We start from the raw sequence: 12494 nt of genomic DNA on the forward strand, positions 1-12494 counted from the left end.
CCAGCTGTGAAGGAGGTGTTTGGTCAAGTCAACCTCCGATTCCCGTTTTATCAAACGTCCTAGCGATGTCAGTCAGAGAGTCAACTCCAGTCAACAAAAGATAAAATAGGAGACGAGGTGGTGCACACCTTTAATCCTAGCACTAGGGCGGTGGAGACAGTTGAGTACCGGTGAGTTTGGGGCCAGCCTGATCTACATAGAGGGCACCAGGACAGCCAGAGCTACAAAGTGAGACCCGGTCTCAAAACAAAACATACACAGAAAGCCCAAAGCATGGTGGTGCACATCCATCACCCCAACTCTGCGGGGAAAGGCAGGCGGGGTGGGGTGGGGTGGGGACGGTGAGCACACTCTCGATTGCATAGCACATCAGCGCTCGCCTGGACTGTACGAGACCTGTGTCATGATCCTTCTCACGGACTATAACTGGAGCGGCTGACCTGGGAAGCCCTCACGGCAGCAACAGAAGCATCGTTCAGAGAGCTGCCTCCCCTATGGGAGAAGCTGCTGTATCAGAACACCCCCCTCTCCAGAAGCAAACTGGGCCCCAAACGTACGGGAGCTACATGCAGCGACTCGGGACATTCCCAGGGGACACGAGAGGAAGTCCGAACGAACACACGGCATGTCTCGCTGGGGGCGGGGCAAGGGGTGGAGATGAAGACAGCATTGCTAAACACTATTTCTTCTTGGGATCTGAGGTCCCACACTTACAAGTAAGTGGCTCCTCGGGTCAGAGGGCAAGTACACGAAGTTGCCGTGGAGACAGGGCGGTTTACTGACAGAGCTAGGAGCCCTAACGAACAGCCAGCGTGTATTATCCACTCTTCAGTGTGGCTGACGTTGGAGAGCCTTCTGTGATGGGCTAGGTGCTGGCCGCCAAGCCCGAGGACATGAGTTTGGAAGGGGATGGATAACCGGTTCCTGCAAGCTGTCCTCTGACCGCCACCGTGTGCCTAGTGACATGTGTGCACTCACACACACACAAAATGGAATTGCAGAAGAACAGCCACAGAAGAATACACACGGTGTCAATGAGTCAATCATGAAGGTCAGAGTTGAATTTCCCTGTGGGGGAGGGGTGGAGGGAGTGGGCGGCTGTCACTGGGTGTGGGGTTTCAGTTGCTATGAGGAGGCTCACCTGCCTGCTTGTGTGGCCTTCTGTGAAATGTACCCGGACATCACCGAACAGGGTCAGGTGTAGCTGGGTAAACTCAACCGAGTTTTCTAACTCCCAGCAATGAAAACAGCAGGGTCCGTAGTGTGACCTGTATCCTGGCACTGGGGAGGTAGAGGCCGGGGGTCAGGAGTCCAGAGCCGTCTTTGGCCACACAGTGAGTACAAGGCTAGCCCCGGCCTACGCAAGGCCTTGCCTCAAAAAAATGAAAGCAAAACGGGATGGGATGATGAACGAGAATGAGAAGAACATGGTGGACCTGGTTGGCGAACTCAGTGGTTAGAGAGCTTGCTTAGCAGACGCAAAGCTGTGGGTTCAATTCCCAGGGCCACCAAACAGAAAAGAAGGGAGGGCAAGCAGCGTTGGGCTGAGTCCTGAACACAGAGATCTCTCAGCCTCCCACTTTACAACCAGTAAATCACAAGACAAATGAAACAGGGTCCCTACGTAGGGCTGCCTGGCCTCGAACTCACAGAGATCCACCTGCCTCTGCCAACCAAGTACTGGGCAAACACTTTTCAAACCAAAGGGGGGGGGAGAGGGAGGGAGGGAGAGAGGAGCCTTTTGAAGCATGTAAGTCATACACTTTTAAAAGGAGGCAGGAAAAAAACCTTGGGGAAATCATTTTCCTTTAAGAAGCCACCTGGGAAGGCTCCTCTAAGTACGCAAGTACGCCTTAAACCCCAAAAGCCACATCAGGAAGTACAAATGAACTGAGGCAGAATCATCTAAGACAAAAGACAAATCAGGGGAGATGTGAAGTCTCTGTGAGACACCCAGGCAGCTCCCACACACTATCCAAGATGGACAGAAGCTCCTACCCCATTAAAATAAATAAATAAATAAATAAATAAGGAATGTAAGGAATGTTCAAAGTCAAAGGACAGGACACAACGCCAGTGAACTTCTGTCATCATAAAGACGACACAGGTAAAACTGTGTCTGCCACAGGTGTGGGCCGAGATGTGGGGAAGTGGGTCCTTGACACCGGGGTGCACACCATCCCTAGGTGTGACTGCTAGAGCTGTCAGAACACACCCACAGCATCACCTGTGACAACACAGCCTTTCCTGTGAGCGGTTTAAACAGGGGGCCCGGCCAGATTACAGTTCATCCCTTGCCAGAGAAAGGAACCCGGGAAGAGGCAGCTCTTTGGCAGCTGACCTGGAGGATGCTTGGCCAAGCGAGCGAGTGCTGGACCCGTGTCAGATGTGCTTGCGTACACATTTGCTGAAGCCCATAGAACATCTGTGGGCACACAGGAAATGGACATCGGCTGCCTCAGAGAGGAGGGGCTTGGGCCTCTCCACCCCTTCCTTCCTTAGGAATGTCGAACAAGAATGTTACTTTCAAGATAAAGAAATAGTGGAAGAAGTTGCAACAGTGTCAACAGTTGATTCTAGTCTATAGGGCAGAAGCTGCACTGGGCTTCGCTGCAGACCCACGCCCATCCCTATTCTAGGTCCCAGGCCAGCCTCGAGCTTAGGGTTGTCCTGCCTGCCTCCCTCCCAGGGCTGGGGTTCCAACTACAGAACTCTCGGTTGGAGGCATGTGGTGGGTGGGCTCCCCGGAGCACGAGCACAGACCTCCCTGGCTATCTCTACCGTAGAAGTTCTGTGCATACAAACACCTCAGACAGAGATCTGACGGGGCATAACCTGCCCTTCAGAAGCCCAAGAACAGAAAGCAAGCCCCCTGATTGCACAAAGAGGAAGCACACGTCAGGGTGCGGGGTCACTCACACTTGCGCAGCTCCAGGCTCTTGCTTGGACAGGTCAGGTGCTGGCCGGGTGGGTTCTGCGTCCTCTGCAGACAGGCCAGCATGGCTGAGCTGGGAGCCCCGGGTGGGGCACGCTCTGCAGCAGGATTCCTTTGAAGAGAAACATGAGGCCATTGGTCACTCACAGGGGCTGCTCTGAGCAACCTCCTGTCCTCCCCAGCACCCCAAGGAACGTCAGATTGGTTGTTTCTGAGGCATGTCTCTTTGGGATCAGAGGGATGTGCCACTGTGCCTGGCTCCGGGCCAGACATCCCATCTCTTTCAGATGAGGAAACTATGGCTTCCAGAGGTGCCCCAGAGGCATCATAGGAAGGAACCAGGCCTCAAGGGGTGGCCCTCCACCACGGCACGGCCAGAACTCATAAGCCTCGTGTGCCCTTGGCTAGCTCAGCATATGGGTCACTGCTCTGTGCCCTAATTCAAGATCTTCTTTGCCTGGTGGTGGACCTCAGCTCTCTCATAGTCCCATGATACATCAGCACATATGGGAGCACAAATGGGAGAGGGACCCATTTGGTCATTTTGGGGGTCCATACAGGAGTATCTAGGTAGTGCTGGTGGGTACAGTGTCCTTTAACATAAGTGCTGGTCTGGTACCCGTTTGGGGGTGTTCTCACAGTACCCCTGGAGAAGAGATGTCAAGATGGTATGCTGGGGAGTTTTGGGGTGCTCCACTCTGACTGTGCTCACCCCGAAAAGGAAGGGTACGGCCAGAGTCAACCACAGAAGCCCTTAGGTGGCAGCCCAGATGGGCTTCTCATAACCTACCTTGTGTTCATCTCCCTATGCCAGACACCAGGGATAGGGGGGCACAGGAAGCCCGTGTGTCCCCACAGAGCCCACCTTCCTGAGCACTGGTTTCAGCACAAGCCAGCCTTGGAGGCCACCGTGGAGGATAAGGGAGTCAGGTTCCTCCTGTTCTCTGCCTGCCTCAGAGAAGGGCTCCTCCCTACCGCCACCCCTGTCCCTGGCAGCCAGCCTGGGCTGCCTCCATCCTGAGCTGGTTAGGAGGGGGGGGGGTGTTTAAGGGAAGAGGGGGAAGGTATTTAATACTAAACAGGTGTCTGAAGCCCAGGATTCTGCCGCTTCTAATAATGAAGTATTCATGAGGAAAAGCCTTTTTTCACCGCTTTCTTAAGATACTAATTTCACAACAAGCTCCTTGTTACCGCGCAATTATTCCAATCTTGTATTTCCCCGAGACGGTGGCAGCCTCCCGTCTGTCCTGGCCTCTCCGTAAATGAAAGACAACCACGTAACCACCTTTCATTACGCTCTATTTTACTTTCAGCAAAGGTACCCGAGAGTAAAGGCTTCCTCTGAAAGGGACTTTTATTCAGTTTCAAAACCAATTTTCTCCTATTACTGTCTAAAAAAAAAAAAGAGAGAGAGAGAGGGAGAGAGAGAGAGAGAAAGAGAGAGGAAGTGGGGGATGGATGGCTGTGGGGGAGGGGTGCTCTTCCCCTCCCCCCAGGCTCCAGCCTTAACACAGCGAGGCAATAAAAGCAGCAACAGCTACCCACTTCCCAGCTTTGATTTCTGGTAATTTTAAAATATGCCATTACGATCAGGCAGAAACGACGCCGCTCGGGGAGGGAGTGAAGTGGGGCTCACATTCGGATGAAAGACCCTGATTGCAGAAAGCACCAAGGCTCTTCGGGGACCCTGGATGGTGGCATGGGGCAGAAACAGGCCTGCTGGGGCACTGCCAGCATACGCCACATCCTCGAGGCCACGGTCCACCCCACCAAGGTGAGGGTGCTGGGCTTCCTCACACTTTGTAGGCACATGCAGTGTAAAACGGGTGTCACACTCTGTCATGTGGGTGGGTGGGGTCCCTGAAATGTCCATGGTGACAGTCCACGGGGACACGGGACTGGCACACCCAAGGCTGGTGTCATCTGCCTGGACCCCGCCTATGGCTCTCCATGAGGTTTCCTGCCATCCTGATGTGCGAACCCCACCCAGGCCCTTCTTCACAGGCAATGCTGAATGAAGACAGCAGACCCGGAGACCCCCCAGTGCTGACTTCCTCAAGGCAGGCTTATTTGGCTAGGAGGAGGAAGGATGGAGCAGTCTCCCCCAGTCTCTGTACAGGTTGGGCAATACTCTGACTTTTTAAAGCCACTCCATGATTCTTCTGGTGCCCCCAGGCATAAAACTCCTGAGTCCTAACCCAACCTCTCACGGGGTGCAGGAGGCCAGGGTCCCAGGCTTGCCCCAGGATGAGGGATCCTGGTAGGCCGCCCATCCCGACACACTTGTAGCTGAGGACAGGATGGGCTGCAGCTGATGAATGAGGGCAGCCCGCCTACACTGGTGGCTTTTCAGACCCCAGCTGCATCCCAGGGACCTCCAGCCTCCGGTGATTGAATGCCCAAGCAGTCTGGGAGCAACCACAGCCCCCCAGAGTGAGTTTAAGCCAGTGTGGCATCTAGTCCTGGAAGGACCTGACTACCCCAGCTTCTCAGGGTAGCTCTTGCCGGTTCTCACCTCTGGAGGACCAGGCTGCCTGACCCACAGTGACATCATCTTCACTTGGAGGAGGAGTGGGGAGCTTCTCATCTGCTTCCTCAGGTCTCCCAGATCTCTCTCCCTTCTTCCCAAACCGTGTGCCCTACTGTGGGAACTGCGGGAACTGTGGGGATGGGGGCAGGGGCCAGCCAAGTATTACAAGGGAGCGCAATATGCCCAAGTTTCCACATCACACCAACGCTTTGGTCTTTAAACTTCTTCCAACATAGCCAACCCTTGCTGCCTGGCCTCGCGTCTCTCCCTGGGCTGCCCAGTCTTCCAGGGCTCCCTCCTCAAGGCCCTCCTCCTGACTAACTGCCTCAGACCTCCAGATCATGGCACCTGCTGTGTCCTCTGCCTGGGGCACTGCCACCCAGACCATCTGAGTTCAGGGCTGGCCTCTCTGCCAGGTGTCCCTTGTTGCCACAACACCAATCACACCAAGCTGTAATGCCAGCTTCATGTCTGTCTGTCTCTACTGGACTGTTCGTGAGTTTCTAAGGGCTGAGGGCCATGTCTTATCTACCACTATCTCTGCAGACATCACTTAAAAGGCAGACATTAGGAGCCAGCACGGCAGCTAAGAGTGACTGCTGCCCCCCCTTTTTTCTTTTTAAAGATTTTTTAAAATTGATTTTATGTATGTTCATGTATGTTTATGTATGTTTTATGTGTCTTCAGACACACCAGAAGAGGGTATCGGATGCAATTACAGATGATTGTGAGCCACCATGTGGTTGCTGGGAATTGAACTCAGGACCTCTGGAAGGGCCAGTGCCTGGGATTGTTGCTCTTAAAGAGGATCTGAGTTCAATTCCTAGCACCCACGTAACTCCAGTACCGGGAGATATCACACCTTTCTCTGGCCTTAACGGGCATGTGTACATGTATGCATACACTCACCCAGGCATACAGATACAAATTAAAACAAAACAAAACAAAATGAAAAACAAGGCCTCTAATGAATTGGCTGTGAGATGAAATGTATGAGAAGCCCAGAGACATCGAGGGTCCTTTTCAAGGTCACACAGCAAGGCAAGAATAGGGCTCCTCCTTGCCCGGCCCCACCCCATCTGCAGATGGCTGGTCCCTCGGCCCCCCCAGAACGGAATCGCCACAGTCCAGCCCAGCCGGGGACCATCTGGAGAGCCACACTGTCTGCAAATCGGACTGTTTATAAGCTCAAGGCCTTTTGTGACTTTAATAATAAAGGGGGTTGGGGGTGGGAGGGACAGTGTTGCAAGCCTCAGTGATTACGGAGCTCAGGCACCATCCCTGACGTGGGATTAGATAAGACGTCTTATCTGGGAGTCAACCGAGGAAAAGTCTTTCCGCCAGATAACACCCCGGCTGTCGAAATGCCCTTTCATAGCTGGACTGCAGATAAGGGGCCGTGACAGCGGATGGAGGAGGAGAGAAACTTCCTGCGCTGAGGAGAATTGAGTCTGTTGCCCGAGACCAAACAATGAGCACGGCAGACGCTGTCTCTGGGCTGTCTATTTTATTCAAAGAAGAGTCTTGGGGTTGGGGGGGCCGGCCTTCTGTCATCTCCCTCCGTATCTGGGGGCTGCAGGGAGTCCCAAGAGGGTGGAGGGAGAGCTTGGGAATAAATAGCAAGGTGCTGGGTACTGGGGACAGCTGTTGAGTGTTTCCGTTTTGACTGTGCAAAAGCATTCTGCTTCCAGATCTGAGTGCAGGCCGCCCCTCAACTGAGCTGTGGCACGATCGCCTTGGCTAGAGCCTGAGTTCAGCTCCCTTTCCCACAGTAAGAAATAATCACTGTGTGTGTGTGTGTGCGCGCGCACGCATGTGTGCGTGCGTGCATGTGTGTGTGTGATGCAAGCCATACGAGATCAGACAGATTTTTAACTGGCAGAGCCCCAGGGTGTCAGACCCTGAACCTCAGGCTACTGAAGGGCAATTTTATCACAGTGGGAGGATCCCAGGAGACCCCAGCTCCCGCCAGGCCACAGTCAAGGAGTAGCTGCAAGGCCCTGATTCTCCTCAGCACCCCCCTCCACCCGGGATTCTATCCCCGGAGGGGCTGGGAAGAGAGAAGCCTCCTCAGAGGCCACCCATACATTCCACAACCATTCAACAGAACAGAGTGCGTGCTGTGCAGCAGGTGGGAGGAACCCTGCCCTCCCCACTCACTCAGCACCTGGGCAGTAACACTTTTAAGCACCTTATTTGGGGGGGGTGCACCCTTAGGCCACACACTGGACGTGGTAACAGGTAAGCCGTGACCACCACAATGGCCCAGGACACCACTCCCTCAGAACTGCCCTCCCTGGCTAAGTCCAATGGAAACTGAAAATAGATTGTCCTGGCCTCTTCTCCTCAGAAGGGAAACCTTGACAGGAAGGCCATCTGCCGCTGCAGCGAGGTAGGACGCAGAGAAACCCTTGGCCTCCAGGGAAGGCTGTGTCTCCATGAAGGCCACAGCCAGAGCCACTTCCAGTCTTTGCCTTTATCTAGAACTGCCTAGGCCGATCTCTGCAGCTCTGCTCAAGGCCAAATGTAGGTCTCGGTCTGGGGAGGAAGGGCATACCAGGCACCCCTGACAGGGTGAGGAGTTCAGAGAGCCGCAGAGGCAGCAGCCAGGCAAGGGGTGGGCGCTGGGGTCTGGGGCGACTTCGAGGGTGTCACAGTACCTAGGATGTCTCCGTACTTCCCTGTGTTTTCAGCACAAGTCGAAACACCAGCTGGGTGGGAGACCCAGGGCCAGGTTGTCATATAAAAAGAAGCAGTGCTTAGCCCCGAAGAAGCCAGAACCCATCGTGGGCATAAGAAGTTGCGGAGTCCAGTGGTCTGCTCATCTGCTCCACCCTCTGCGGAGCTGTGAAGTCCCCCACCCCCTCACCTTGTCCTGACTACACAGCTACCCTCAGACACAGGGAAGAACCTGCAGTGTTGAGAAGCCCAGACCCAGGAAGGAGACCTGCACCAGGCTGGGGGCACTGGGGTCAACGCCTGGCCCCGAGAGATCACTCCCATGTGAGTCACCAGTGCAAACCGCAGGAAACATCAGCCTGCTGCAGAGAAATGTCAAGGGTCTCCAGGCTTCATGGCAACCTCACGGGGAGGGCTCTCTTTCCTTGCCTCTCTGCCTCTCCCTGCCTGACCCCTTGGCCTCCTATGCCCTGTCCTTGGCCTCTCTTCCCATGGCTCTCTTGGGCAGAAGCCCACCCCCCCCACTCCTTCCTGCTGCTCCGTCCCCCCCTCCAATCCCCCCTCCCTGTTCCCAGAGCCCAAGGCCTTCCAGGGGACCCTGTTAATAATTAAATGTTAATCTAAAAAGCAATTTGAGCTGCGGCTGGGCAGATCTGGTTAGAGATTACATTAGCATGGAGGAGGCCAGGGTAATTTTCTTTAACCCCTCTCTCGATCTCTCTAGCCGGGGAATCTTCCAGTCACGGGGGCACTGCTGATAAAACAGGCCCAGGGCTGGGTTATGGATAAGGGTCTTGTAAAAAGTGATTATTTCCCACCGCCAGTCAGGCTGGCACAAGAGGGGGGATTTTCACTCTTTTAAGGGTGGGGGTGGGGAGCACTGCTCCTTCGACGGCAGGAGCTCATCTACCGCCAGGATTACTGTCCCCGAACACTGGCCATGGGTCCCTAAGATACCCCAGCTCCATCTGCTCCCCTTTCTGGCCCAACCCCTCTGCACTCAGTCCCTTCTTGCTATTTGTAAATTCTGGTCTGGGAAGGATGCTGGAGCCACAGACACTGGTAGTTCCGGGGCAAAGGTGAAAACTGGAAATCTCAAATTCTGGATGTAGGCAGAGTGCCTGGGTGAGCTTCTGTGCTGCTTCGTGTCCGCTTGACGCAAGCTAGGGTCGCTTGGGAAGAAGGAGTCGAGACAATGTCTCCATAAGATCTGCGCCTGTAGGCGAAGGAGGTGGTACATTTCTTAGTTACTGGTTGAGTGAGAGGGATCAGCTCACTGGGTGGTTCCACTCCTGAGATGGTGGTCCCCTGGGGGTAAGCAGCCCTCCTTCATGGCTCCTGCCTTGACTTCCCTCGGTGATGGTGTGTGACCTGAGTGTGAAAGAGGAAATGAACCCCTTCCTCCCCAGGTTGGTGTTGGTTGCGGCATCTTACTACAGCCGTAGGAAAACTGAGAGAGCCTCTCCGTCACAAAGCCCTCGTCTACATGCTGAGGACCTGGCTCCTGTGGGTGCTACTCCTTATCAGCCCTTCCCTCTGGGAGAATATTCTTTACAGTGCTCCTTGACCTTCACTTGAAACCCAAATGCAATGGGTCTTCAAAGATCCCCAGGGTGTGTGAGAGACATAAGACACACAGTGTCACAAGTGGCTCCTAATGTAGATCCCTTCCCCCATGGGTCACCAGTGCTCACACACAGTAGGTTCTCAGGGAAATATCTCCAGAGGGAAGGGTGGACGAGAGGTAGGTCCTTAGTGTGTGTCTCACGGTGAGGCAGTTTAGGTGCTGCAGGTAGGAAGTGGCCCCAAGACCTTCAGCACCAAGGCCAGCTCCGAGAGCAAAGGCCCCAGGAAAGGGGTGGGGCCAAGTCAGGGAGGGCAATGACGCCAGTCATCTCGGGAGCCAGCTGTTTCCGCCTTTCTCCCACGCATGCCTGCCTCTGGGGACAACATATTAAACCTCTACTGTATGTCAGGCCCTTGATTTGAGTCTTAATTTCTTCAAATTCCTTTCCACAGGCTGGAGAAAATAACTCAGGAGGTAAAGGCACTTGCTATGCCTGACAATATGAATTTGATCCTGGAAACCCAGAGAAAAGAGTCGTTTGTGGTGGCGATTATTCCCAATTCCAGCATCCTTAGAGTGAGACAGAAGGTGGAGACTCCAGGGACATCTTGGAAGTTCCTAGGCCCTGATAGCTTGGGGTGTGCAGCAAAAAACAAGGGTGACCCTGTCTCACCAACGTAGAACAAATTGCCCAAAGTTGTTTTCTGGCCTGGTCTCCACATGCATACACATCTCCCCTGTACACACGCATAAATGAATACAACTTTAAAAAAAATCCCTTTCCAAAAATGTATACAGGTCTAGGCCAGGCCATGGCGGGAGCTACATAACGAGAGAGCCATTACAGCATACACGATACAAAGTATCGAATAGAGTGGCCTGGGTGGGCTGATCCCGAGGAAGAACAGAGAGCTTGGGAGGGCTCTGGCTGCTGTAGAACGTCCCTTGATGGGACTGGGGGGTGGGCACTAAAAGCAGGGGGTGAAGCCAGTCAGCCCCTAACTTCAGGAGGAGCGCATCAAGTAGTCTCAGCACAGGGAGAGACTGGAAGGTGTAGGGATGGAGATACAACATGAAAGTTCGAAGGCATTCCCCGCTGCAGTGACAGAGGAGCAGTTTACATGCTCCAGAGCCAGGGCCATGGCCAAGTGGATGAGCGGGACTCATACTGGGAGACCTATTCTAGTCAGAGGCAGGAGACTAGTGTTAATGGGCCAGGTCCTAGCTAAGAGGTCTTGCAGACCCTCTCCCTGGTTCTGACCTTCTGAAGCATTCTCTTCTACAATACCAGATCTCAAGGCGAAATGTGGTGTGTATGGAGGTGTGTGTGTGTGTTGGGGGGAGATAGGGTCCAGCAAAGGTTGATAGGACCTGGAGGAAAGGCCCAGGCCCTGGTATTTTCAGAGGGAGGCTGTACATTTCCGGAGGAGCCCAAAAAGGAAAAGTGGAATCAGATGACCCCGGATGTGAAGGGTCTTGGAAAAGGCAACACTGTATGCAAAGTTAAAGCCATGTAAAGTGTGAGGAGACCCCAAATCTCTGCACCCACAGTTCAGGGCTAAGCCAGGCAGCAGAGAAGGGGGCAGTGATAAGAGCTGAGGTGGGCGTGTGCTGTGTGTTCCCCTGTGGGCTCAGTGTGTTCCCCTGTGGGCTCAGACATCCCCTCATTGAACTCGGCAGTCTACCACAGGGACAATGCTGAAGTGAGGGCTCTGAACCCGGGAAAGGGGCTGCTGAGTGAGAGAGAAAAGTTCCAGGATTAGTGGGCCTCAGCCAGGGGACCTCAGGGTTTATACAAGGTTGAGGGGAGACAGGCAGACAGGCAGGAACGGTCCTAACGTGTTCAGATGAAGAAACAGAGGTGGTGGGGAGGAGCAAAGCAGCTGGAAATGGTTGGTCTTGATCTGTAGCCTAAAGCTAAGATCGCCAGGTGCCGGGAGCTGGGGTTGAGTAGTGTCTTCAGAACAAGGCTGGGACGAGGTCACCGTCCTTATCACCGCTTGGAATAAGAGAGCTGCACGTGGGGGCCGGTCCCGGCTTTGAATCTCTGCTGTGAGTGAGGGTGTCTGGACCCCTGACTAATGAAAAGCCCCTAATGGTGTCACCAATGCCTACTGGGCAACATAGTTTCCAAAGAGCACCTGCCCCCGCCGCCCAAGAGCTGGAGCACCTGGCTTTGAATTTCTGCTCCTCTGTGAGGCTGTCAGCCTTGGGCTTGGGGGAGGGAGCTGTTTTTCTTCTTCCTGCGCTCTGGAGCTCGGCCTTCCTGCTGCAGACAAGCAAAACTGGTGTTTTGTTAGTTCTCAGAATGTTTGGAAAGGGATTCCAGTCTCTGGCCATCAGGAGACAGGAGGCTGGCCTCAGAGTAAATCACTCACAGGACAGGCAGCAGCTGCTGGGAGGAAGGGCTGAATAGGGACGGACGGAGGGACAGACAGACAGATGGGGGACCACAAGCTCTGACACCCAGAAGTAGAGAAAGCGCTCAGCTTTCAGGGGGCGAAGGATGCAGCAGCAGGTCCTGGCAGTAACTCCTTCGCCATAGACCTGGCTCTGTGAGAGCTGAGGCCTTGAAGCCTCACGCTGTTCTCCTCCTAAGGGCCCGGGCCAAGGTTTTTAACTACAACCCCCACCCCCACCCCACCTCTTCCTCAGGACAGCCTACACCACCACTCCCTTCCTAGCTGCCTGGCCACGCAGCTCTTTCTGACCCAGGTGTTCACATTCCCAGTTTTGTCCCTCCCCACAGCGCCGACCAACAGGACAAGTCCCAGTGCAGGCAT

General features: G+C 54.3%; 1 protein-coding gene across 4 annotated transcripts in view; it reads right to left on the reverse strand.

Moving 5' to 3' along the window:
• Fam222a (family with sequence similarity 222 member A) overlaps positions 1-12494 on the reverse strand; it is a 44959-nt gene that overhangs the window by 15745 nt on the left and 16720 nt on the right. For 2 of the 4 annotated variants that reach the window (XM_032886763.1, XM_032886764.1), the window contains exon 2: positions 2920-3047. In XM_032886763.1, coding sequence (XP_032742654.1) covers positions 2920-3001 — 82 coding nt within the window. In that variant the 5' untranslated portion in view covers positions 3002-3047. Of the gene's footprint in view, positions 1-2919; positions 3048-5450; positions 5682-8022; positions 8047-12494 lie in introns of those variants that run through there. The other 2 variants (XM_032886766.1, XM_032886765.1) reach the window with 2 other exon arrangements.

The sequence above is a fragment of the Rattus rattus genome, chromosome 16 (assembly GCF_011064425.1).
Source record: "Rattus rattus isolate New Zealand chromosome 16, Rrattus_CSIRO_v1, whole genome shotgun sequence".
NCBI lineage: Eukaryota > Metazoa > Chordata > Mammalia > Rodentia > Muridae > Rattus > Rattus rattus.